Below are 22,522 nucleotides of genomic sequence, written 5' to 3' on the forward strand. Positions count from 1 at the left end.
AGACATGTCTAGAATTCAAATTTACTCATCAACACTGAATTTTAAGTGATAAATACTTCGGGATCAGCAGTTTAGTTCCTTTACAGAATTGATCTAACATTACATTAAAAAAATGAACATCGTTTTGAACATTGTACATTTGCTGTAATGTAACTATACAAATGCAGTTCTATTAGCAATGCTGTTTATTTATGTCTACTATTATATTTAACACTAAGCGTGATTAGTCTGAATACATCTATTTAGACACACAATAAGGAGGAAACACTGTATGGTGCTTCTGTTGCAGAAGTGTACTATGTGTGTGTCTTCTCACTATGTTTTTTGGTATCTAAAAACTGCCTGCTACTCTTGCAATCTTTTGTAATTCCAGTACTTGTCTTTCTCCTGCCAGCAATATGAGCAGCTCAAATCTTTCTGTCATTCCTGCATCGAGTGGAGGTATGTGAAATAGCAGATCTAAACAGGTACAAATACTCCATATGCTGCCTATTTAGGCTGAATACACTGCTCACTGTCAACACTCCTCTTCTTCAGAAACATATCCTTTTTCATAGTGTGCAGCACATCTCAACAGGGCTGAGTTACCTCTACATAGTTTGCATACAAGAAATACACCTTGTTCATTTAATTTCAAACTAAATTGTCAGTTGCTTTGTTTCAGGTCTGGGATATGGGTCCTTAGGACATTTAATATGCTCATTCCCAAAAATAATCAGATGAAATGTTTTCAGTGATAGAAGGATGGTCCAAGAGTGCAGTTGGATCTGGAACTAATGCATTGTCACTTGCAACTGTTCTTCACTAATCTCCAATGTCTTAATTTTAGCCTGTATGGTAATTCAGTTCATACTTCACTCAAAAAAACAAACAAAAACAAAATAAAGCCACAAGTTTGTTCTCAGATTAGCTGATTTGTAGCTGTGTGTATGCAGTTATCTTGCGTACACTATGAAATCCTGATTTTAATCCTATGGTGAAATTCAGAATTGATAAATGTATAGCTTTTGATCCGTGCTTCTGGCATGGTTATGATTTTGTGCCTTTGGTCCTACAAAAGAAAGCAGACAATGTGGGTTGTTGAGGGTACCTTGTAAGGTGAGTTCAGCCTGAGCTTCAATGGTTGTGTTGGCATTGTCCGCCATGCAGGTGTAGATGCCGGCATCCTCCTCTGTGAGATTGGATATCTGGAGAATGCCTCCCCCCAGCATCTCCAGACGACCCTCACTGGAGACAGAAAGATACAAAGTTATAGGAAAGGAAGAAAGAAACTTTGTCTGATCTGACTGAACAAGTCTTTCCTACCAATTCCTTTTTTATAAACAGTATTAATGACCTTTGCTACATGTAGGACTGTCAGCACTGCTGACCATATTGGGTTATAGATAGAGTTGAACTTGAGCCTCAGTGTCTTTTTTTACAACAGACTTAAAATATGTAAAACTTTATTATAGCCCATTTCCATTCAGATGACTGAGTGGTAAAGGCTGCAGCCTCTGGAGCTCCATGTTCCCCAACTGGCCTTAAGCTGACTCCAAATGCCTTCCTTACCTCCCTTGATATGTCACCTTTTACTAACTCTGAATAAATAAAATATGCCAACAGCCAAGTCAACTGCCCTGACAAAAATGGCAATTTACAATTCTTCTTGATTTATTTTTTATATACTGATTCACGGACAATTCGAGAATTCGGATATCTAGTATAACAGTAGACAGGAAAAAGAATAATATTCAATGATTCTACTCGTGCTATAAATTAAGCTACAACTGGAGCTTGTAGTTAGTACAGTGTCACAACTGCAGTTGTTGCATCACCTTAAGAAAATGTTTTCATTTTCTTTCATCAGCTGTTAATTAACTGGGGTGACATGCATCTACAAAACAACAATGCAGTAATCTCACATCAAGAAGAAGTGATTCTGACTTAAAGAACTACGGTTTCTTTTTACTCGATATACACAGAGGTGATGCATATTAAGAAATAAATGATCATACAATTATTGAGGGTTCACAACCTCTAAACATTTTCCTTTTCTCATAGAGGCTTATATGTATGAAAAGTCCTTCTCACTCCCGGTTGTAAACTTTCAATTAAATACTTTGAACCTCAGTTAAATCATTATGAAAATGACTATTTTCATGTCTAAAAGATATATGTTTATACTGCAACACACAGTGGCAGGAGATCGTACTAGCTCACTGAAAACTGCATAACTTTTTGACTGTAACATCAGAATCAGGCTATTCATCACTAATTTCAGACTGACCAATCCTGAAAATGTATTTTTCTAAACCATTTACACCTAATCCAAAAATATAAACACAAATCTGTTTCTATAGCCCTTATTTGTACCAGTGACCTTCCTCCATTTTAAACAGTCCCAACTTTGATTTTCCCAATAGGCCCAGAAGCAGTCTGTGGCCAAGCTCTAGCTTGATTCAACAACCACTGGAGCATGGGCGTAGGAGGAGGCTGAGAGGAAAGAAAACAGAAATCAATAGCTTACAGAGAGAACTCTGCATTCAGAAAGAGAGAAACAGAGAGGCAGGGAGAAAAGTAGGAGCAGCGGGTCGGCTGAAGAAGATAAAAATCCACAGAGGGCCCCAGCAAGTAAGATGCAAGATCAGTGCATAATGGTTTTTGCACAGAGGAGTGAGGATACACGCAGAGGTAAAGAGTGCACTGAGGAAAGCAACCCTTTGCTGCAGGTTCATTTAGTTTTAAACAAACTGCTGACTTGTTACTACTTCCACACAATTCGAGAGGCACTCGATCTGCTGTCACAAAAATGACATCACTGTCACTTGTATCGTAGGGATAAAATAGACAATTTAGCTCTTTGGCATGAACCACAAATTACAGAAAAGTATAATAGTCAGAACATAAAGTAGGCCGCTGCCTTTTCTTCTGGTTCTGAGACTGGAGAAAAAAAAAAAAAAAGCCAAATGTCTTGCTGTACATACATTGACGGCTTCCCTGTGCACATTACAGAGTATGGCAGATTCTGCTGAGAGGCTCTGAATGTCAAATCCCTGCTGAATGAAAAATCCCTCTAAAAGATGTCTCTTGAGTTTGTTGTGCCAGGCTTCCTGAAGTTAGTCTCCCTAGGACAACTATTCAGACTCTTGGCCTTTAGTGCCGCATACACCATAAAAGGCATTGACAGCTTCCTCTTATACTTAAAAGAGGAACATACAGCACATATCAAACCACCAGGCAATTTCTCATTCTGTTTAGAGCAAGTCGATCTTAGCTCTAACTGCAGCAACTAAAGTGCTCTGTGAACAAGTAATGTGTTACTTTTTATAGACCATGAGGGAGGGAGACAAAGTAAATTGACTCTGGCTGAATGGGCTGAAGACACCTTGCTCTATTGTGAGGGGGCTCTCTCCACTTGTGTTCATTTAAATTAAGACAAGGATATCTTGTGCATTAGCGGCAGGTCCCTAGTGGTAGATGCTCATAAGAGAGGCTCTAATTAAAACTGCGTTATCAGTATTCACCTACAAGGAGCCGTTAAATTAGCTCACTATTTCCACTGTCACTTTTTATCTTGTAACAAAATGGCAGATGCACACATACAGTATAAGCAATGTAAAGCTTACAGGGTAAATGTGTCAGGTAGACTAGGTGCAATGATGCTAACTGGTCTTGCTTTCTCTATCTGGTTTTGAGTCAGTGTTTTTACCAATTACGCTTCCAACAGCTGCAACTAAGCTTATAGCCTATATTTTGGCAAAATTGTGAGAAAAACTCAGTCAGATATAGTTTACCTATAAAAAATGTCTAGATTTTGACTTTCTTTATCGTGACCCCTGAAAAAAAATCATCCATCAGTTTCAAAATGTTGGAAAGAACATCCTCCCTGATTCTGATTCTCTCTAGTGTTTAACTAGTCCAGAAAATGTGTTGAGAATGTCAACATGTAGAGGTCTCTAACACAGTCTTGTCCCCTGTTCTGCCATTTAGCTTTGAAGGCAGTGGCAGCCACAGAGGCTTCAGAGAAGAGCTTGGAAAGGGGGAGGGTGACACATTTGGTATGTGTGAGTGGTGACTAAGCCTTCCGTAACACAGACTGGTGGCAAGGTCAGTACACCTGGGCGCGGGGAATCTGCAGATCACTGAAGAACTGTGGTTATGTGTGTGTGTGTTGATGGAGGCAGCACAGTATGCTGTCACAGAACAATCAGTGGTGCTGTGACAGTGGTTGGGCATGGGTTATGCTATCTGCAGCACAAGAGGCAGGCAGGTGGAATCAGAACTGTCACAACAAAAAAAGGAGATTCATTATTAATGGATAGAGTGGGAATCTCTAAACCTTTCTTTGTTTGGCATCTTTTTTCTCCATTTTCTGTTCAGACAAAATTTCTGTTTTGCTCCCTACTCACCCCCCCCCCCCCCCCCCCCTTCTCTTTATGACTACCAACCCCTCCACCGTCTCAACCCATCTCTCTCTGCACAGTCATGTACCATGAATGCTAAGTATTGTGCTGTTCAAGGTGTTGTGGTTCAAAGTGAACGCAAATTGAACTTCCCCCCTTTAGACCAGGTCATAATCATAACAGTTCCATGAATTTGAAACATGCTCAATGTGTGAATAAAGCAGTGGGATTTCATTTTACAGCCACTAAGAGCAGAGTGGCATGATTTTTCCTGCTTCCAAAACACAACATTTGGTTCTTTAGCTATTCCTGTCCAGATATGAGCTGTGGTATTTGGAGAAACAAATGTGAGAGACAAAAGGAGAGTAGGCAGAAATCAGACTCGCTAAAGAAATGAATGAATAAACAAATAGAGATTAATGTGAGAAGCAACCTGGTGCCAATAGCCCAGGCTGGGGCATCTCAAGTGACTCAGCCATGAAAACGTTTTTGTTTTCCTCTGGCTCGTAATGGAAAGCCACAGGGCCCTCGAGACAAAAACAACTCTTGCATACCTGACTTTCTTTTCTTTCTTTTTTTTTTTACCCTACCAGGGCCGCCAAGAATAAACCGATCATTTGATTAGTGCATATTATGATGAAGCTGCAGCCCATAATTCATAACATGCATAATATACTTTGTGAGGGCTCTGGTGGGCCCTCTGGGGTGTTTGAAGCCATGTGAACCCTATGTGCCCAACGCTGTGTCACATCTACAAAACTACAGTACTCTACCAGATAATAAAGCCTTTAAATAGGACAAATACCCAGATAATGTCTAGTGAAGAGCCACAGTAAAGCACTGCAGGTGAGTTGCTTTATGATGTGACAGACAATGTGCAGGTCCAGACTATCGGTGAATAAATATTTCAACTAATGATGCCACACAGTTTGAGCTTTTACTGGTAAATTGCAGTATATAACTAAGTTATAGTAAGTAAGTAATAAGCAGACTTTCACTGATTACAGATTCAGCCAATAGCCAATGTGTTCCTCTTAGATGTAATTCCTTCTTGACAATAAAATGTAACATTATAACCAGAATACAAAGAAGAACAATAGAGGCTATGACAGGAAACATGTTTTGAAGACAGCCAGTGAGATTGTGAGTGTTTGTGATGTGCTTGAGACTCAAGACATCCTAAAAGGACATTTTCCATGCTCCACTGCCAGAAAACCATGTTGCTTGTCTTGTTTTTTCAGCCCCACATGCCAACATAACCACTCTGCTGCCGCCATTTATCATTTTACCAGTGGTTTTTTTGAGTTCCTAAGAAGAATTCTAAACATATGGGCCTCCTGTGTATCTGGAAGAATGTGTTGTGGTGGATACCTACAGTACTAATAGGTGAAGTTTCTATTTCATACTCACATGGACCTTAACTCTTCTTGATGTGTTCTTATTCCTGGACATACAGAATCTTGAGCCCCATTTTTTATGTACCCTTTACGCTGTACACCTTAAAAATATGATGCAATCTCAACATTCTACTTTTCCAAATATAATAATGATCTGTTTTAGTTTGACACTGTCAGAGAGGTATTCATTTAACTATATTATTGAGGTTGTAGTTAAGCAGTTACCTTGTACCGGACTGAATCAAACATAACAAAACATTTTAAGCTTTGTAATGGAAGAATATGTGCAGAGCTGTTGCGCTGGATTGCATTTGTCTCCCTGATAAAGTGGCAGCGAGTGTACCTTCAAACTCACATTCTCACACTTGGATAACAAGAAACTATAATTCTCCACTTTTCCTCCTTAACAATTCCTAGTTTTCAGTCACGTGACATGCGTGGTGACCTGGAGGGCAAAACAACAGACCAACATAGCGGCTCACAGCGTGACTCCCTCATAGAGACGCAGCGAAAGCCATTAATTCACCTCTCAACTCAAGAAAAAGATAGATATGGACATGAACTGCAAGTGTTGGGCTATACGCAATCCATATACAGCACCCTTATCCGTATTTCCGGCGTTAAAAACCGGCAGGTCCCTGCCAGCGCTCGACTGTGGTAATGTTTACGTTTACCTTGAGGGGACTCCTTCACCTAACACAGCTCAGGCTTGTCTCCTCGTCGATTAGTCTGTCCAAAAGCACAACAACCATCCAGCATTTTGGCAACGCAAAAGTAACAAACTTAAAGTAACAGTGTATCAGTTGCTTTCTTTTTTTGCCCTCTAAGTGAGCGTTATCCTTGGAATGTGACATCACATGTAAACTACGAATAAGCTAGGCAGAGGTGATGGTGTTCTGTGGTCTCAGTAACATTTGCATTTGTCAGCTGAATCTATGATTTCCAATGACGTCTGAAACACCACTAAGAACTGTATCATTTGCTGCTGTGGGATGAATAAGAGCTCAGCACGAGGCCATTAACCTCACTAATAGTTGCTCTGAAGAAAAGAGCAAGCGAAAATCACAGGCCATTAACATCGATAGTTTCTCTGACAGGCTTCTTTGAGAGGCTGAAAGGTTCAGTTGCAATAACCATATTTTTATTGCAGTGGCCATTCTCTGTGCCGTTTGAAAACAACAAGTAAAGAGCAGAACGGTACCAAATGTCTCAAAATTAGTTTGAAAACCATAACAGAGAATTTTTTAAAAATGACAGCCATTGATGGTGTGGGTGTTAACAATGCTCTTGTAGGATGAAGAGAACAAAGCAGGTTAAAGGTCTGAGTGTCACTTCGTGACTTCATTCAAAAAATATAGCCAATTATGGATGAGTGCATCTGAATGATTGTTAGCTTACAAGAAAATGTAAAGGGTAGTGGCATTTACTCAGCCATGAGTTACAGAATCAATTCTTTTGTGTGTGCATGCAGCATTACCACAGCAATCACAATCAAACGTTATAAAAGTGCTGGTGGTTTGAATTCCACATTATTACAATTCATATAGAATTCCTACTGCAAAATTTCTGTTGTGGCATTGTGGAATTGGCAGTTCCACAATGATTGGTCAGATATTACATTACAGTTAAAATGCTTATTATTATTATTGTCATAACATCTAACTGGCATTGTTTCCTGCTGCCTGTGGTTGGTACACATGTCATTTCAAACACAACTCCATCCATCCATCGTCAACCGCTTATCTTGTGTACAGGGTCGCGGGGGGCTTGAGCCAATCTCAACTGACATCGGGCGAAAGGCGGGGTACACCCTGGACAGGTTGCCAGTCCATCGCAGGGCCACACATAGACAAACAACCACTCACACTCACACCTAAGGACAATTGTAGAGACACCAATTAACCTAGCCTGCATGTCTTTGGATGGTGGGAGGAAGCCAGAGCACCCGGAGAGAACACAGACACGGGGAGAACATGCAAACTCCACACAACCGGGCAACCGGGGTTTGAACCTGCGGCCTTCTTCGGTCTTGCTGTGAGGCGACAGTGCTAATCACTGCACCACCGCGCTGCCCTCAAACACAACTCTGGGATCTGTATTACCAGTGTTAAAACATGCCTGACATTCCCACCAGTAACCACAGGTTTGAAATTGTAATGATTATAACCTTTAGATTAACAATAACGTAGCAATTTGGGATCACCTCTCTTCTTTTGCTTAAGTATTTTCTTTTAAAATATGTCTGTAATATGAAACCTATGTGTGAGAGGGTTTCACTGCAGTCCAATAATAGTCCAAATGCAAACAAATGTCCCACACCATGCTTCTCTCTCTTTACACACAATCATATTTAAATGAAGGTGAGAAGGCTAGGAAGAGAGGAGATGGATGGTTTTGAGGCTTTGGAAGGGGGTTGATTTACATGCTCTGTCAATTCCCTGTTGCTGGCCGACATGCATAATTCATCCATTTTATTGACTGCTGGGGAATTCTATTAGGTGATAGAGTGATACTCCCAAGAACAAAAGATGGCTGTCCTGTGTCATCAGGACTAGTATTTGTAAGCAATCCAAAGGTCCATTTCCTAGGGCTGTATAGTATTTTTATCATGTTGACTGGGCAGCTTCAAGTGTTACATATTCTTTCATGGTGTTGTGAAGCATAATTAGAATAAATGGTGAGCTTGGTTTCCTTAACAATAGACTATCTCTGGGCCTAAATGAATATGAGGTGAGGAGAATAAACCATAGCATAACTGATACCACAATATCAATCTTTCATTCAACATACAGTGTGGAGATTCTTTAGTTGAATAATTTCACACAAGAGTGCATAATAGTCTGAGTAGTACCCCCTACTTCTCTTTGAAAAACTAAAGATCGAGGTTTCTGCCTGTTAAAAGTGTTTCCTTGGCACTGTCACTAAGTGCTTGCTTGTGGCGGGAATTGCTGGGTCTCTGTAAATATTATTATAAAAAGTACGGTCTAGACCTTCTCTGTATGAGAACTTCTGATGATCTGGTACTATATAAATAAACTTTACTGAATTTGAAACTGTATTGACATATTTAAAAAAAAAAAAAAGGTACCAGACGACTAACAATCTACTCGCTCTTACTTATTAATGAGAACCTAACCCTAACCTGACAAACGAAAATTAGTGTCGGGCACACCAATTGCTTGTTTTATCCTGTTTAAGTGTCATAGTGGAAAAGCACTGACACAGCATCTGGGCCACCTCTGGATGATCAGATTATTTTGGTCTCCCCTTTTGCGACAGGTGTCTGTGATGACCTACAACGGGCATACTCTTGCACACTTCTGTGTAGAACGTGGCGAAGTGAAAGAGGAATTTTTATTTAGTCAGTGAACTGTGACCATATGATTCAATGGCAATATACCAAATCAAATGTACTTGGGGGTGCAACGTCACAATCTGTACACCCACACAATCAAGGAAAAAGACAGAGCCCGCCTTACCTGCAGAGACTGCTAGCCATGATTGGTTGATACGGTCTTTGCTATCAAGAATTTATGACTATGATTGCCTAATCTGACAGAGTGACCATCTCAAAAGACAAAAAACATTGTGTAGTATGATCCCAGCATACTGGACTTTTAAGAGATAAGATACAGTAACTCAGTATAGAGAAATCAACTTCTCAGCTGAGAGTTAAACAACCACCTGTTCTAAATGTTCATTTCAGGCCTTTGCTCTGTCCCCATCGGTCATCACTGACATCAAAGAGTTTTATAGCAGTCGTCACATCATACAAGGCAATTTGGACAGGTGATACAAAAGAAAGAAACAGTAACGTCTGTCACAGACTTATGAGACTCTTCAAACACAGAAATCCTTCATATGGCACATTTTGAAAATACTTTAAGGATTCCACTGTGTCTTTAATAGTACTAAAAGTACTTCTAATGAGTCAGTCCCCTTTAAAATTACTGGGGAGAATTAGACATCCAAGAATCTGTATTGTCTAAAATGACCATACATGGCTTCATGTTGCACTCATTTTGAATCACCAAAATTATCTTGTAGCTCAGGATAAAACTGTCTCTCTACTATTGTGAACACAACTTTTACTGTTTTATTTACTTATTTAATGAAATGTATGAAATTAATTGTTCTTAAGTAATCTATATGTAGCATTGGCAATACTGTTGTTATACATTCATGCAAATAAAGCTGATTTGAATTGAATTGACAGAAAGAAAACAAGAGCTATGACCAAGCTGAAGCATCAGTGGCAGACGATTAATGTGATAATCCCCACTGTCAGTGAGTCACCCTGCCTTCAATTAGTAGCTTTGACACATCTTCATAAACTTTCATCTCATGCTTCAGCATTGCCACTTTCAAGGCCCCATTTGTGCTGTGCACCAAAGACCAATTAGACACTCTTTGCAGATTCCCCTCTCTCTCCCTTACACTGCATGCCACACCAGTTTTTAATTGACAGCACCTCTTCTATCTCTCATGTAATGCCTGAGAGGGACAGCAGACTCTCAAGGAGAAAAAAGAAAGTTCCAGTACTATTCTTTTTAATTGTCAATGTCGTATTGAAATCAAAAGAACAGTCTTGGTAATGTATTCACAACACAATCCATTTCTGCTCTGAAGGCAGGAGCATGGTGGTCCACTTCAATTTTGCAAGGACTTGCTAATTACCAACGTCGACACCTGTGTGTGTGTGTGTGTGTGTGTGTGTGTGTGTGTGTGTGTGTGTGTGTGTGTGTGTGTGTGTGTGTTTTTAGCAAGCTCCCTTTGGAGGTCAGAGGTACTCATTGGTGTTTAAGTCATTTAATTTGAGATGTAGTTCTGTGTTTGGAACTACGGTTGGAAAATCTAATGATATTCTAGCTCATACCACACTGGAGCCTTGTGGTTACCAAAGTGATGACCTTACATTTAATTTCACTGAAGGGAGAAATCCCATTCTGGGGCTGGATTTAGATGAATGAGCCCTATTTAAGCTATTTTCTGTTGAACCCACAAGTTGCAAAGCTCTTATGCTACAGGACTGGTACACAGGGGTTAGGTTAACAAAGTGCTTTCTTAATTGGTGAGAATCAAACTTCCCATGTCCAATGCAATTCTCTCCGAGGGATTTGAGCTGCTCTGTCTGAGCTAATGAGAGCCAGAGGAGTGAGAGCACAGACGCTGTGACACTCTCTCTTGGTTCTTAATTTGTGAACTTCCCCTCAGCTGACAACCCTAAAGCCTAAACCTAGAATATGTGAGAGCCAGGGAACATTGAACACAGCAGTGTCTGGCTTTAGAGTAATTATTGGCAACTTTGATTGGTAAAGGTGATTTTGAAAGGTGCAAAAAGCAGAAGTATGCCCCAAGAAAGCCTGTAGCATTTTAAGCCTTCTTTAATTTCTGAAATGGATCAAAAATCCAACAGAGTTCAAGCTCATACCTTTCTTCTAGCAGCTTGTCTCCAAACATCCAACGTACATGCGGCGCAGGGTAACCAGTGACTACGCAGGGTAGCAGGACGCTGGCGCCCACCACCTTGGTCACAGATACAGGCTGCACCAGGAACTCCAGCTTCCTCTCTTCTCCAGTTTCTTAGATGGGAGAAAAAAAAAAAGGTCAAGGTTCAGGCTGAGGTTAACGTTGGTGTGAGTAAGTGAAACAGAACAGCCACCTTTTACATAAGTGGTGTCATCTGTCTTAAAAACTTCAAAAGAACTCCTGTCTGATGGGGAATCATTCCTGACACCCAAACCAAGAACAGTCAAATGAATAATGTCCATGTTAATGTCACTTTGCTCAACTCTTATCTTCTCTCTCTGGAAAAACCCAAGTAACGGTATTCTCAAGCTGATTTGTTATGACATCATATAAACCAAACAAGTACAAATGTATTTGTCACTTCAACATCTGGTAGCATACAAAACACAAAAACAAAATTTCTTTCAATTTCTTCACAGAGCTTTATGCGCTTTCCTTCTGTATTCATCAAGCCTTTTTGCCATACATCCTTTGAGGAGACATACAGAGATAAAGATCCTACTTGTGTCTTGTTGAAGTCTGATTTATGACCTCTAATATCTTCCTTGTGCTGCCAGGAGCCTGGTGCTTAACAACTCAGTAAATAAAACTTGTGGAGGGGTGAGACAAGACTCTGCCACAACGGAATTTAGCCCCCTTTTGAGCTACAACTGAGTTACTGTCAGCATCACTGATAACCCCAGTGGGAGATCTACTCCTCTCTTTTTGGTACTCGACCATCTCTCATTACATTTAGGCAGATTTCTTCATGCTAAAGGTAATTAACAACCCAGAGGGGACACCATGTACCACTTTAATCAAATGATGCACTGAACTATGTTTTAATTTCAATTTACTGCACAAGTGGTTCTACAGTATAAGCTCAATATAATTACACTGTAATCGAGGATGTGAAAATGTTTGATTAACAGGTACAACTGAGGACAAGAACAAAAAAATGCTTTCACTGTTCTATAGCAATGGAAGTTTAGGGTCCAAACAAATTTGAAATAATTCCAGCAAACATAATGTGTTTGTGACTGAAATTATAACCACAAAATCCTACATCTACCAATAAAAACTAACTGATTAACTAACTGCATTCTTACTGGACAACATTTCACCTATTCAATTTCCTCAAATTACCTGGCAGAATCTGCAGCTGGGCCTCGTCGCTGGACTTGGACGATCCCACATTTTCCACCAGACAGCGGTAAAGGCCAGCATCTGCATCTGAAGCGTTGCTGATCACCAGGGCTCCGCTGGGCAGCTGGACCAGCCTGGTGCTCAGCTCCAACGGCTGGCGGTCTTTCTCCCACCGGGTGAAGGGCACCAGATCCGAATTGACCTCACATGCCATCACCTGGCTGTTCCCTAGATGCACAGTGGTCGGCGATGGCTGGTTGGCAAACCTGGGCATCCCTGAAAGACGACAGGTCAAGGATGTAAAACCAGCACTCACTTCCAACATTAACAGAATGACAAAATATTTCTGAACATATCAGAGGTGGCAAGAAATTAAGGTCACAAACAATGACATTTCATATGTTCCTACATATACATACAATTGTTTAAAGGCCCTGAAAACATGTTTTCTCATTCTCCGATTCCATATGAAACTATTTTCTGCCAAATTTACAGTTTTGGTTATTTGACTTGAGATTTCTGGGTTGTTGTTTTCTTCTCTGTGGGTGGGACTCAAGGAAAAAGGATATGTCACATACTTTTTTGCATTAATATGAATTGAATATGAATCAAAATATGATGAGTGAATTGAATGGTCAGTGTAAATCAAATCTGATCAAACCTTTATTTTATTTAAAAGAGACAGTGCACATTAATGAACATAAGGACAATGCCCAAATGTAAATGAGCCAGATTTAGCCATACAGACTAATTTTCATCTGGAGTCCCTGGCAGGTTGATCTTATAAAACATTAAAACATGGCATACAGACAACATAAAAAAAACCAAAAAAAAACATGCACTTAAAATCATAATCAGACAACACAGAAGCATGGATAAAACATTAAAACACGAATTACATAAGCACAGACAAAATCAGACAAGCACAAATAATATGACACGTAGAATACATTGACATGTGAGTACAGGAATATATTAAAAACAATTACAAAAGCATAACTGCATGTTATGACTACATATTTGATTGTCCAGTAACCACTGTTTTATAGCTTTTGAAAAGGTGGTATGAGAAGAAATGTTTCTTAATTCTGTAGGTATCATATTTCAGGTACGCGCTGCTCGGTGGGAAAAGGCTGACTGTCCGAAGGAACTTTTCCTATATGGTATTTTACAGTCACCTCTGGAAGTAGCTGGTAGATGAGTTAAGGTCTTGTGTAAAAAATTCATTGAGTGGAGGGCGGACTAAACCATGGAACATTTTATAAACAAGCAAGATATCAGCAAATTTGACCATATTTTCCCAGTTTAAAAAATCATGCTTCTGTAAAATGTTACAATGATGATATGAATTTGACTTATTATCCATTGTTTTCAAAGCCCGCTTATAGACTGTTTCTGACTGTAATGCAGTCCTTCCTGTCTGCGTCCAGCTGGTCATACAGTAGATCATATGTGACAATATCATGGCATTGATGTATAACTTTGAGGCCTCTGTAGTTAAATTACTCCTAAGGTGTCTAAAATTTACCAAATTAAATTTAATACTTGTTACTTATTTAGTCATGACCATTTAGATTTAAAACCAAGTTTTCAGGTGCTTTAATGGAGACATAATAGAAAGCAGGTGAATTTAAAATGCATGCTTATTTAAAAAGCCACCACTTTCAGTGGAGTTCAGACATAATGCAGAAAGGGAATCTTGACACATTAGCTTCAAAAAGCTACTAAGGTTATTCAATTTAACTTATTCAACCTTCAACTATATTTATTTTCAAAACATTTGGAATTTGGAATTAAGTCATACTGAGCCAGACTGGAAAAACAAACAGACTGATCCTGTACAGTTAACACAGCAGTTAGGAAAGTTATGAAAACTTGGAATATTGGTTTTAAACTATGACAAGATGTATATTTGGTCTAATATTTATAGCTGAAAAAATGGAACAGCATATTGGACGCGATATCTTACAATTTATATTATAGTCTTTATTATTATAGATTGTCAGGAGTAGAAAAGGCCAAAAAAAAATGTAACCCCCACTCACCCCAGACCCCATGTACACAAATTCTCATCCACAAACACAACCACCCACACACCGTTGTGCAGCACAATCACTTATCCTCGATGGTGGATGTTAATTTGCCACGCAGAGCAGGAGACACACAGCACTAATTAAAAAAGGCTGGATCCACAGGCTGTTTGTGCTGCTGTACCCTGACTTTCATCTCAACGCAAAATAATTATTTCCTGCGTTTGAAGCCATTGATCTGAAACCAACACTCGCGGGCCACGTTCAAAACAATCGCACACAATGGTTTCAATTAAAAAGAACTTACAATGTGTAAACTGCAAATGTTATTCTTGGGTTTATTAGTGAAGAAGGGAGAATTCTTTTTAAAAAGAAAGAAGGCCACTCCATCTACAATAAAAAGAATATCATGCTGTGTTATTACCATGGAGGGCCTCTTGAATTTTTGGGCTGACTGTGGTTGTCTCCTTGGTAATGTGTGTGTAATGTGTGAGAGAGAAATGAATGGATAAAAATATGTGTGACTAAGGATGAAAAAAGAGGCTTGTTTCAGAGTGTCTTTATCGATTTATGAATGCAAGTTTGCCTGCTGTAACTGTGCCCTTACGCAAAAAGTGATGTTGAGTGACGATGTGATGTCTCTGGCCCCTCTCACCTACAGACAGCTCTTCAAATTCCCTGCCAAGTGTGGCTTCAGGGCAAATCACACTTTAAGATAAGGCCCAAACAGCTACAGACTCTCCTCTGGCCCGGACCAAGGTGCACTGCTTCTCTGAGTATATCTCAGCACAATAGTTCAGCTAATATAGGCTTAGCTGATTCCAGTACTGATATTTTTGTATCAAAGCTGCCAATCACCTACTGTATAATCATGCAAGGGTAGGAAAAAAGCCTGAGCTGAATCATTTAGATTAGAGTCACTGAAGCTCTACACTGAATCAAATACTTTTTTTATGATTAGCAGCTGTACTGCAGGGTGAGTAATCAGTTTAGTCAACTTTAATGAGAATTCTGGAATATATATCAGGCTTTCAATGAAGATTTAATTCAAATTCAAGGAAAATAGATTAAATGTTTAAAAAAAAGAAATGTCATTGCAGGTTGTGTGTGTAGCTGTACCCAGGAGCTGCATGATGGTTGTGTTTTCTGTAACAACGAATTCACTGAATCTGAATGTCATGTTCTTTTACAAGTTGTCAGCTAATATATCGCAAATGGTTTTTTGTCTATCCAGTGAGTTATCCAGGCTGTTCAATTTCAGTATCTTTATGATATTAACAAAATGTGCCTTATTTTATCTGTTAGGTATTGTAATGTATTAAAGTGACAAAGCTTTAAATTTGATTCCTAAAAGAAGGTTTAATGTTAATACAGTAAGTGTGTATTTTGTGTTTGTGTCTCTTAGCTTCAGTGAAGTGGTCCTCAGCATCTTTTTTTATTGACATTACATGGTTTTTATGCAAAGAAATGATGCATTAATACACTATTCAATTCTCAAAGTGGACAACCAGATATTGAACTTAAGGCCAATATCTCCTCAACATACAGATAAGCTGATATGTTTGTCTCATCTTACTTTACAAACATGGATACACAAAAAAAAGCACAATAAACACTTGTAGTTACCCCAAAGCAACATAGCTGCCTTGGTTCATGGTACAACTGTACAATCTGATAAAGTAAAAAGGCAGCACTCTCTACACAGGAATAGAAATCCTAGCCCATGGAGCAATGACATTTCAAAGGTGAGGTTGAAAATGATCCCCTGAGCTGATGCATCCGAGGTCTAATAGCTAGTGATATACCCACGACTTTGTGTAACGGCTTGAAACTTGACATTTGGCCCAAAGAGGACACAGGAGAGAGACCTGAAAGTCATCTGCAGACATGACAAGAAATTTTGGTTCCACGAAGACTGAACACTTGCAGAAAGAACTTCAATTCAAATTGTTGTGAGCACTTTCTAACTCAGTCTGCAGTGACTCTGCTGTGCTTCCAGTTCTCAATCGACTTATCTTTTGTTCCTCCAACCACATCACAACTTTCCAGGCTCATCACTTTCAGTGTGAGTGAGTGTATATGGGAATTGTATCTCACACAGGCATGACTTAAGATGTAGTATTTTGTAACAGGCAGCGTTAATGAAGTGGATGCTTCATGTTATGATGTCTCGAATATGTACTGTATATGTGTGTGTCCATGCATGTGTGTTATGTGGACTAGCTGAAGTGTACATAACCACATTAAGCGGGGGTCAAGGCAGGACACTGTAGATGGGAAGTGGTGAGTGTCGATGCTAACACTATCGATTCCAATTAATCACAATTCTCCATTTAAATGGACTGGATGGGAGCTTCATTTTCCACATCCTTGCTCAGCACCATCTATTGAACAGAAGTGCTGTACTGCCAATCTCAACACTTACTGCCAGAGTGTGATAAAGCCAAATGATTCAAAGAAAGCAATAATGGCCCAGTGGTTGGAACACATGAATGGAGAGACCTTTATGCAAATGGGAAACTGTTTTTTATTCATTTCAAAAAGCATAAATAAAAGCAAAATGCAACTCTGCTCATCTTATTGTTCCTCCAAACAACAAATTTCCTAGAAAATAAAGCAGTTAACCAAGTGGTGGCACCACATGCCTCCTTTGTGAAGAGTGGTTAGTTATATTCACCAAACCCTACATCATCTGCTTGGCTTTGGTAGCAGAGCTTATAATCATATGAATACTAATGAATGAATGTGTCTATCATTGGATGGAGATTAGCAGAAAAGAATTATGCTGCAAAGAGCTATGAACAGGCGTAACGACTGTCTTCCCCGCCTCTGAGCAAAAGTGAGTGCAACAAGGCACACACATACACATGCATACACTTACATATACATACACTTAAAATCACACAGTTGGGTTCCTACTATTCTTAATTAAAATCAGGTACAGAATAACAATGAGCAGCTTAATGGAATATGCAGAAGACTTTAGGGATCTCCCTTTAGATTCACCTGAATTAGTAAATGACTGCAAAAGAGCTGCCTTTCACCTTGGATGAAATACAACTGTGCTCTATGTCACACATTTCCAAGCAGTCAGTTTAAGTAATTAAGGATTAAAAAAAATTTAATTGGCTTTCCTTTTGGAGCTGCTTACCTACTTATATGGCTCTGGCCTGACAAAGTGCTGTGTTTGGACTGGTAAGATGAAATAACCCATTTTCCACTGTGAAAATTTATAATAAAAAAACAGAATCAAGAGATCAAAAAAGTGGGCAGTGTGCCTTTGAGCATGCTCATATTTTCCTAGCCATTTAGACTGTAACTGTTTATCCCATAAGATACCTAAGACATCAGATCTACTCACTTCCTATTAGCACAAAAATAACTATTTCTCTAATAAGGGCTAATAATATTGCTATGTTTTACTTAAATGTATTACTGCAATTTATTTAAATATTTACTGTTACATGTACGTCTACCAAATCAGACTATATTTTAATTCAGAGGCATGATAGTAAAATCCAAATAAGTTCATATTTACCTTTGAAATGATGATTATATTAGCAAAGAGGAAGTATGATTAATTAAATGCTGAAGCTTTGGTGCTCAATGAACAGTCTTTATGGCAATTCTTCAAATGTACAGCTCTTTACACTGGGAACTGATGAAAGAGACAATTTCTATAATTCCTTTTGCTAAACAACATACCTTAAAAAAAAAAAAACTATGTTGCAAAACAGCAGTCTTATTTGAACTAACAATTTGGCAGTTAACATTTACATGAACTGCAAAAAAACCCATGTCATGCTAGGCTAATCCTGTCAAAAGACTCACTTTCAAGTGAGAGAGACAGAAACAAAGCAACGCATTGTGCCTATGCTGGACAACCCATGCCTACAGGCATTCTGGGATACTGGCTAAACCATGCATGCTGCAACACATGTAGCCACTTGGGATGTTTTCCAGCTGTGGCCAATGTCCCCTGTCCGCACAACAAGAAATGAGGGGGAAAACACTGCAGGAGATAGAGTATATCATTTGAAATATAGATGAACTTAAATGCAATACTGAAAACAGCAGGCAAACAGGTAAGGGTGAGGTAGGATTTATCTTGCATTGCTGGGTAAGATTTGTGGTTAATGGTGTACCTAATAGTTATTTGTAACTAGCCAAACATATACTGTAGACCATGCAACATAATGTCAAGATTCTTCCAGCTTGGTGGCGGAAGACTGGGAGATCAGCAGTAAATGTTTGGTTTTGGTGACAGTCCTTTAGAGTAAAAGAGCAGGGCCTTCTCTCCAGATACGACATTTTGCAATCATGAACATGAAAGAAATAAATCACAAAAGAGACAGAGACCCCAATTTCTACACCGATAAGAGAATCAGCAGACCAGAATGTAACATAGCCACAACTGCGGCTCTCATTCTTATCACACTATTATTTCCACTACTTCTCACTCTCTGAATTCAACAGGTGCTCACCCATTCTCTGGGGGTTGGTGAAAGTCATTCTGGGAAATGCAGGAAATCAATACCTGAAATTGAAGTACATAAGTCAGGTTGAAGGAAAGTGGGTACACTAAAAGAGAAAATTAAAGCCCTTCATGTCAGAATAATTCCTCAAATGCAATGACTGTAACAAACAGATACTTATTGGTGTATGACCATCCAAAGTGAATAGTGTTTTCCTTTAAAGTACAATAATGACACCTTTGCTGGCTCCACCTTTCCCTGCAACATTGTCCTCCCTTATCAACACATCTATTACAGTTTTGCAACCCATGCACACAAAGACAGCCACAATCATATTGCTGGGGGAGTTATGAATTTCACAAAACTAGTCAGCGTGTTTGCTGAGCCAAAGAAGCCCAAATTCCGTCAGTGAGGTGATAGATCCAACCCTGGAGTAAATTATACAGAGTATGAAGACATCCAATCAATGGCAATGAAAATCTGAGACTATGGGTGAATGGGGGAGTGGTAGGGTACTCATGTAGTCCAAAAAAAGACAATAATCTATTAGATGTACTGGCTTTGAGAAGTGTGCTTAGGCAAGATCTAAATGTATTTCCCTGCTGTAAAATCCCTTTTTACAATATGTACATTGTTTTATTCAGTTCAGTTCCTCCTTTCTGTTCATGCTCCCTTTTTAAGGCCAGCTGTAGCGTAAGTGATAATTAATTCCCTAATTGAAGGTTTCAGAGCTTCAGGGGAGAACATTTCTAAGGGCTTCTTCCATTCAGCAAATCATGCTATTCAGCCTACATATTTAGGTTACATTATTACAATAAAACAGTAAAGTATCCATTACTTATTGATATTCTCTACTTTAATCTATAATTTACTATTTAAACAGAACTCCACTCAGTCAAACACAAAGGGAAACTCTTTAAAAGTTATGCAGATGAGTGTGAGTCACCAGTTTATTAGGTACACCTAAAACAATCACAGGTGCAATAAGTCCTATCTTTGTAACCTTTGTGAAAGCTTAACATTGTCCTGGCTCTGTGTAAGAGAGCTCTTCCTTTAATTCTCTAGTAATACTTGATCATGTAGTTAGTGGAGATGTTCGTGATCTATTGGAATGCATCAATTTCTTACATTCTGTACCACTTGCATTTAAATGAGTGCGGTTAAAACAATCTGAAACAGTCGAATACAGCTACACCAAAAAACATACACATTACATTAACACCTCTCTTACAGTGTCAACAAAGACTGAATATTAAAACTGCGGCAGGATTTATTGTGGGGCTATTGTTCATCACCTCTATAAGAAAACATTGGATTGTGTTTGATTGTACAGGTGTACTTTTCTGAATTAGTAAATCAGTATAATTTTAAATCTCACATATGTTGTTCTGTTTAGAATTTGACTTTTTCTTTACAAGTGGTAAGGATTTGGCGTGATGTTTTTCTTCTGAATTTTTCTAATGCTAAATTAAAGCTGTGAAAATTCTAGACATTTCATTTATTTGAATGTTAAGCATCCAATTTCAGGGTTTTATTTTTAAGTCTGGATTAAAAAGCCAGTGGGCCGTTCACTTTTGGGTTTCTGAAAAAGCACCGTCGGGTTTGTGTGCATAAGCGCTGGCAACACCATGGAAACGGATGGGCAGTAAAAAGCAATCAGTTGCATAAAAAGCTGCTCTGAGAGACAAGTGCTTGTATTTCTCTTTTGCTGTATCTGTTGTCAAACTTTAATTGCATTGTATTCCAAAACCCAATGAAAAATATACCCTCCAAACAATACAAAGACAGGATTGTTCATCCCCCGTTATCACTCTCAATAAAGGCACTTAAGGGTTTATGGTACACAGAAAAAAAGATTCTGTCGCTCTGATGCAGCCAAGATCATTGTGAAATTTAGCTTTGAGGGGTAGTGCTTTAGTGATGTTCTTAAGTGGCTGTGCATGTTACATGAAAACCACAGCATGAATTCTTCATATCCTACTCCAAGAGGGAGTTTGCTTTTGCGTCGTTTGGTTTAATACGAATATGGGATGAGGTCAAAAATGGGGCTGATTTAAATGTTTTACAAAGAAAACCTCCATGTTTAATTACAAAGTTTGTATGGTTTGGGAAGATATAATAGATGTATAGCCACCAATCATTGAGAAAGACTGTGGGTGTTCACCTAAAAATAAACATAAACTTGCAAGTTTAAATCTATACAAACAACTAGGAGGAAAGAAAAATCGAGTTTACTGCTTTCATACTAAACAAAGTCAAGAGAAGTGAGGAAAAAAGAAACTTTGAAGGTTCTGTCAGTTTTGGAAAAGATCTCTCCCGATGTTCTTCACTCGCTCCACTGTAATAGGCATCAGCAACCTTCATCCTGTCGGGGGTGACAGGTGGGTGGTATCCCAAGATTGACAAGAATGAAAACAGGATTAATTAATGGCTGTGTGTTGGAATCTAATAAAGAAGTCACTGAAGCACTTCATCATGCATGAAGCCCGACAAGCCTGACATACTGTGGAAATGATGAAATGCACAGTCTGGCTGTGTCATCACAACATATTTATCTTTTTCACCAACAGTGAGGGGTGACTGGGAGTAACTGCTATAACAGAAATGATGCTGGACCATACAAATAGTTTCATTCATCAAATACGCTCAGTTTTCATCTGATTCAAACAGCTGTCTGTTAACATAAGCTGATAACAATGACAGTTTACAACTGAGCTAAAAATAGAACCGCTTCAGTTAATCAGTGGAAAGACTGGCTTGAAGATGAATCAGTACTTTTGAACTCTATGATATATGTGGCAACCACAAAAGCATACACACTCCCTAACGCAAAAATGCAGAAATGTACACACGTCAGAGGGACAGGACGAAGACAGATGGGTGGTGTTCCACAGGAGTCAACCTCAGACAGGGTTTCTTATTTTATCTACTGGGCTGTAAAAAAGGCTCTCGGGTAAAGGAGACAAAAGAAATAGCATAACTTAACCTTGTCAACACTCAGTGCCTGAAAAGTACAATGAAACCCTAAGACAACAACTGCTGCCCCAGAACGACTGTCTGCCTCCTAGTATCAATATCTTTAGGTTGTCATATTGGAAATTAAATAATAGCTCAGATAATAGATAATAGCTCAGTATCCAATATCCTCAGCTAACACACACCTTTAAGTATGTTGAGCTAACTCTCTGCATGGCTTAACATCTCTGATAGCTCATAGAAAGGGGAGGGATATTTTTAACTGCTAAACCGCTCTGGGTACAGACCAGATGTTGTGCAAAGAACGCCCTTCTAAACATTTATGACTATCAGCGGATGGGCCCTGGGGCGCAGCTGCTGTTTAGCGTACAAGTGATGCGAGGGGAAGTCACTGCAACCTGATTACTACGCTTCTCACTCTTTACAGGAGTGATTTCTTACTCTGTTTTTACAACAACGCTCAGGAAGATAGGCAATATAACATGCACTTTAGAGGACAGCCACTGTAAAAGGCCTGCTCTAAACTAATATCAGTAACCGGCATCTCCATTGTGCATGTTGCTAGTGTGACAAGTTGCATGTTTGATTGCTGAATTGCTGTTTTT

The 22,522-nt window shown here is 39.1% G+C and overlaps 1 protein-coding gene across 15 annotated transcripts in view; it reads right to left on the reverse strand.

Annotated features, from left to right (window-relative positions):
* neo1a (neogenin 1a) overlaps positions 1-22,522 on the reverse strand; it is a 156,573-nt gene that overhangs the window by 59,481 nt on the left and 74,570 nt on the right. For all 15 annotated transcript variants that reach the window (XM_038700677.1, XM_038700682.1, XM_038700686.1 and 12 more), the window contains exons 3-5: positions 12,437-12,712; positions 11,214-11,364; positions 1,091-1,227 (exon numbers count right to left, since the gene is read on the reverse strand). In XM_038700677.1, the coding sequence (XP_038556605.1) occupies positions 1,091-1,227; positions 11,214-11,364; positions 12,437-12,712 (564 nt within the window). The remainder of the gene's footprint in view (positions 1-1,090; positions 1,228-11,213; positions 11,365-12,436; positions 12,713-22,522) is intronic.

Source organism: Micropterus salmoides, unplaced genomic scaffold (assembly GCF_014851395.1).
Source record: "Micropterus salmoides isolate LMB-PRFRI ecotype aquatic unplaced genomic scaffold, ASM1485139v1 Ms_hic_scaffold_6, whole genome shotgun sequence".
Taxonomy (NCBI): Eukaryota; Metazoa; Chordata; class Actinopteri; order Centrarchiformes; family Centrarchidae; genus Micropterus; species Micropterus salmoides.